The following is a 6,000-nucleotide window of genomic DNA, read 5'->3' as shown; positions in this document are numbered from 1 at the left end:
GTCTCATAAGCCATTATTTGTATACATTGGCACGACAAACGAGGCTATGGGTGCCTTGTTAGCTCAAGTTGATGACATAGGGCACGAGAGGCTAGTATATTATATCAGTCATGTGTTGCAAGGAACAAAAGTTTGACACTCAAAAATTGAAAGGATGTGTCTTACACTAGTCCACGTCGCAAAAATTCAGGCATTACTTATTAGCAAACGAAGTTTGAGTTGTAAAAAAAGCTGATCCGATTAAAGACTTGATGTAACAGCCCGCTCTCATGGGAAGGACGACTACGTGGCTTCTCTGATGGATTGAATTTGATATTAAATGTGTCACACCATGAGCCATCAAGGGACAGGTGGTAACAAACCTCTTAGTCGCTTTTCCCAGAACAAACAACAATCCTTTAGATGAAGACATTCGAGGAAATTGGTCGGAGTTCACATTGGCAAACAAGCAGCCTAGGTGGACAATGTATTTTGATGGATCATCGACAACAAAGGGAGGAGGCATCGACCTTGTATTTGAAGCATCTGATAAGTCAATAGTCTCGCTATCGTTTAAGTTAGACTTTATATGCAGCAACAATGAGGCATAGTATGAGGCATTCTTGCTTGGACTCGCCTTAGCGGAGCAAATGGGCATAAAAAATCTAGACATCAAAGGATACTCAAATCTCTTGGTGAATCAAATGAATGGGACATTTTTTTTAAAGGAACTACACCTGACGCCTTATCGTACAAGGGCTCAACATTTGTTGAAATGTTATGAGAATTAAACTATTACATATACGGGATGGAACTCTAATAAGCATGCGGATGTTTAAGCAACATTAGCCTCAAAGTTAAAGTTTGAAGGAGAAATTAAGAATGTCCGAGTTATCAAGTGAACATTGCCATATTCATGGGATTATATTGATACTGGGAGCAAAGTTGAAGAAAGAGACTGGAAAAAAGAGTTGACAAAGTCCCTTTAGTCAAATGACAGAGGTAACAAGATACCTTTGAAAACAAAAGTAATTATTTGATTTAGGATGATATACTCTATTTTCGAAGAGCCGATGGAACATTAGTCCATTGTGTAGGGAATAAGGAAGCGCAACATATTCTATGTGACATGCATAATGGGTGTGTGGTCACACCTTAGATATATCGTTATATCGAATAATCCAATGTCAAGGATATTTCTAGCTAGAGATGACGTAGAAGTTGTAAGCAGTACAAACAACATGCCCAAGTTACCAAAGTCCACCGCATCACACGAAATCTTGTATCCCCAAAGAAATGAATGATTGGAGGGAACCATATCAAAAGTACCTTGAAAATGAGGAATTACCCTCTGACTAACAAGAGGCGCTTAGGGTGAAGAAGTGTTCCATCAGATTTGTGGTGGTTGAGGGCACCTTGTACAAAAAGGGTATTGACGGGAGCCTAATGAGGTGCCTTATGTGTGAAGAAACAAAGTTAGTCATGGCAAAAGTACAAGGAAGCGAACACCAAGGAAGGCTAAGTTGTGTCAACAATTGTTGAGTATCAGATATTATTAGCCGACAATAGCCGAAGACACAGCATCGCATGTACAAAGGTGTAATGACTATCAACGACATGTCGACCCCATCCATGCATCCGTGATTCCATTACAAACGATATGTATCCAGTGGCCATTTTACTGTTGGGGGCTTGATCTGATAGGACATGTTAATCTAAAGTCTTTTGAGGGACATGTGTGGATCATCACAATGATGAGATATTTTATGAAGTGGGTGGAAACAACAACCCTTAAATCAGTTTGAGGGCCGACCATTGTCAATTTTATCAAGGATAATATTATTTGCCGATTCAGGGTACTTAGGTAGCTGTTTTTTGATAATAGGACCCCTTTTGTTAATCAACATGTCAAACGATTAATAGTCGACTATAATATTCGGTACTTGAGGTCAACGCCATACTATCCTAAGGGAAATGGTCAAGCAGAAGCTACAAACAAAACCTTGCTATGCATTCTAATTCGAAAATGGTACATGATCACCCAAGAAAGTGGGATGAACAATTGACTTTAGCCCCGTGGGCATACCAAACATTGACAAGGAGTGCAACTAAGTCAATACCATTTTCACTTGTTTATGGTACCAAAGTAGTGGTTCATGTTGATTTAAAGGTTAAGTCAGCAAGAGTAGCAATGGCTAGTTCCTTGAACAAGGATGCACTTGATGCTATCAAGACAATTGAAGTGGAAACCATCGACGAAAGGAGACAGAAAGCATCACAACATGCCGACAATTATAGAAGAAGAATAGTGCGAGCATATAACAAATTGGCTAAATTTTGCACCTTTATAGAAGGGAAACTTATCCTACAAGCATACGTGCATGTACAGAAGAATGTTAGTGCAATCAAAGTCGCACCAAATTGGGAAGGTCCGTACGTCAATTTGAAAGCATCATCAAGCGACTACTATTACTTAGAGACTCTAAAAGGCAAAGAAGTGAACGAGCCAATTAACAAGAAGTGGCTAAAATTGTATTTTGTTTGATGCTAAGGCATTATGAAAACTTATTTTAAAATTAGTTTGCCTTATAAGGAAGGCACCCAGTATGGTGTTACAACCCATTCCTTTTATGAAGGTGTATACTGTAGTAAGGAGTCTTGTTTACAACATGTTTTGATTTATGCCTGATTAACCTTATAACATACTCATTAGCATATTTAAAACTAAATCTTTTCAAATTTAGTATGAGAAATAGGTTACATTATTACAAATCATCTATCACAAAAGCATGCAAAGACGATTCAAAAAAGTGCTTACGATCATACATATAAGCCACAATACCCAAATCATTTCATATTCCGCATGAGAAGTACATGCGTGCTTCTTTGCAAGGACAACCTGATTTTCAAGAGCTATTACATTTTCCTCTGCTACTCGCCAAGTTTTTTCTGCTTCTTGATGGATTGACTCTACTGTCTCCATCTCTAATGAAAAGGTTTGGTGAGAATGAAGAATTTCTATAGCTCAATTTATATGAGTATGAAGCCACCCCACATTGAAGTTTAGTCTCTCAACAACGACCACATGATGACTCCACAAGTCGAGTTGTTCAATACTAATATCTGCAAGGCATTTAGTCTTTAAAGCATGAACGATACAAAACACGTCAGTAGAATATCCTTTAAGGCACGCTGAGAGTTGCCCAAGATACTAGTACTAGGAATATGGCCATAGCGGTTAATTATGTTCATATATAACCCCTTGTATCTAGTTGGAATTTTTGAAGCCATTGATAAGTAGGAAATGCTGGATTATTTTTTCACCATCAAAAGTCATGGCAGAAGGAGGATCAGACAAACTAGGACTATTGGAAACGTACGTGCCTTCTCGGTTGCCTTCATAAAACTTCTAAGCGTCTTGGGTGACATGAAGAAGGCGCTATCAATTGTTTCATTTGTTGGCTGAAAAACACCTTCATCACCATAAGCACTTTGAGCACCATAAACGTTGGTAGCCTCGTAATTACGGTTAATAGGCTCTTGTGTCTCATGAAAAATGTGATCCTCAATCGAGGCGCCTTGAGCTTCATAGTCACCTTGCGCCTCACAAGTTCCCGGAACATCACAAGCATGAAGAGTTTCATAAGTGCCTGTAGCTTCATGTATCGTAGATGGCCTCTTGTGCTTCGTGAAAATCATGCATCTTAAACGAGGAGGCACCTCGAGCCTCGTTGGTACAATGCTTACCACGAGCTACAAAAGTATCATGTGAGACATTATCACTAAGCATGGGATTTGATACTCTTGGAACCGAATCTTCGAAGCTACCAAGTATATCTTCGAATATGTTTCATGGCATGGGGAAATGTGAATTAACGACCTCTTTAGGATGTCGATTCTCATAAGAGTGTACTTCAACAGCAAACTTAAGCATCCCTTCAGCCATCAAATCAAGGAAGTTGAAGTTATCTAAAAGAATGTCAAACTGGGGTAACTCCACCCTAAGGCGATTACAAATACCATGCTTTGGACGAGACGTTGATTCAGACGAACATGAGATTGCAAATCAACTTATTCTTTCTGAAAAAAAATGTTTTCGAGTTAAGCTAAGCACAACCTTAATCATAAGGAAATTTTCTTATTAAAGGGAATACGTACCTTACGTTGTAGAAACACATTCAAGGGAACGTTATCCTTATCATCCGAAGATTGAATCTACGTCTTAGGGAAAATATCAACATTAGGAACCAAGATCTCATTGACAGTATTCACAACGGCCCCTGCATAACCCATCTCATGAATTTCAAACACCACTACTAAGCGAGTCGAAATGTCTGTAGACATCACATTTTTACATTTGCTTAATTTGACAATTTGTCACCCAGTTGCTGTGGATTCCAAATGATGAGCACAAAATATACGAAAAATTCAAAAACTTATGAGAGGCATTTTTCCAATTTCCTTTGTTTTCCTCCCATTCCTCCTAATTTCATCTTCTTTTCTTGACACATTCGACATAGAATTACACACGCTTAGGATCCTTACACCATACACTTAATTTAGCAAGTATGTAGAATTAGGTTCTCCACACATTTCGATAACTTAGAGATCGCATAACGCTAGGAAAATGTGACTATGAGACCAATAAATAATCATATTAGGAAATTTGACAAAATGACAGAAATACCCACGTCTATGAAATGTCTCGAAAATATCTTCATTAGTCTTGAAATGTGATTTCGAGTCTAACGAGACTAAAATTGATGAAAACGAAGAATTACAAAAATGATCAAAATGCCCCTTGATATTTGACTTTTAATTAGAGAACTTCGATTCTTAGGAAAAACGTGATATAGAATAAATCGAACTTTAATTAGATGATCGAAATCAAATTAAACAACCAATTTTTTTTAACTTCAATTGAACGACCAACTTGAAAATCTTAAATCAATATTCAAATTAAAATTTAATTGACCAATAAATATTCAAATAAAAATTCAATAGAATAATCAAATTAAAATTAAAATTTAATCGACTAATCGAATTCAAATAAAAATTCAATCTATCTGTCAAAAGTAAATAAAAATTTAATCAATCCATCAAAGTGAACATTAAATTAAAATATTAAATTAATCAATCAAATCAAAATTCTAACTCCTCACTCAATTGAAGAATTTAACCAACATTGAGCTATGAGAGCAACGTTAGTTATGAAGTATGGGATCATCTTCCCTTTCTTCTTTTCCATTTAAACTCAAATACAAAGAGAAGATTATCTCTTTGGTATGGTCAAAAAGAAATAAAAATCAAAAGAAAGAGCCAATAAAAAAGATAAAGAATAGAAAAAGAAAAAGAAAAAGGGAAAGTAGAAAAAAAAATAATAATGATTCTCTCTCATTCTCACGTCCAAGAGAGACTCATTTCTTTCTTTCTCTTAAAAAAAGAGGAAAGAAATAATTAATAAGAAAGAAAAAAAACTCTCATGTTTTTGGACAGTAGCAACAAGAAAGAAATACAATATTCTAAAGTAAGAAAAGTGAAAAAATAAAAAAGGAAAAAAAAAAAGATAAATGAGAAGAGAAAAATATTATTTTATCTTCTTTTCCAGATATTCTTTAGCCCAAAAAACTAGCGCCAACGTCTATCATATTGTCTTTATTTTTTCTTCTTTTGGACAACAACAAAAAGGAAAAATAAATCACTCATCCTTCGTCCAAGCCTCCAATGTCCGCATCACAGCAGTCTATTCTTGCCCTTCAACTTTTTTTGGGTCACCACTTTCATCTCATCTCACCTTTCTCTTCCATCTCAGCCCTTTATCAATCACCATAACACCCCTCCGTTAGCACCATTAACAACCTTGCCGTCACCCATAATAGTCTTTGTCTACTCACATTCCCTACAGACCATTTCCCTCACTTTTTTTCCTACTCATTACTCACACCCTAACCCTATTCAAGTTTCCATTCCTCTCGATTTTACCACTTTATCATCTCCCTCACAACATTCTCACATTCGAAG

The 6,000-nt window shown here is 36.5% G+C and overlaps 1 protein-coding gene across 1 annotated transcript; it reads left to right on the top strand.

Annotated features, from left to right (window-relative positions):
• Positions 1-2,005: 2,005 nt before the first annotated feature.
• On the top strand, positions 2,006-2,524 carry LOC147406018 (uncharacterized). Its single transcript, XM_086432467.1, has one exon. It carries the CDS (start codon positions 2,006-2,008, stop codon positions 2,522-2,524), a length of 519 nt encoding a protein of 172 aa, XP_086288593.1.
• Positions 2,525-6,000: the final 3,476 nt, after the last annotated feature.

This window comes from Akebia trifoliata, chromosome 3, assembly GCF_017979445.1.
Source record: "Akebia trifoliata isolate Shusen 1 chromosome 3, ASM1797944v1, whole genome shotgun sequence".
Taxonomy (NCBI): Eukaryota; Viridiplantae; Streptophyta; class Magnoliopsida; order Ranunculales; family Lardizabalaceae; genus Akebia; species Akebia trifoliata.
This window is presented reverse-complemented; position numbering and strand designations above follow the sequence as displayed.

Bases quoted from the DNA above. Each gene is read 5' to 3' on its own strand.
- LOC147406018 (XM_086432467.1), top strand. From the start codon at position 2,006: ATGGTACATGATCACCCAAGAAAGTGGGATGAACAATTGACTTTAGCC.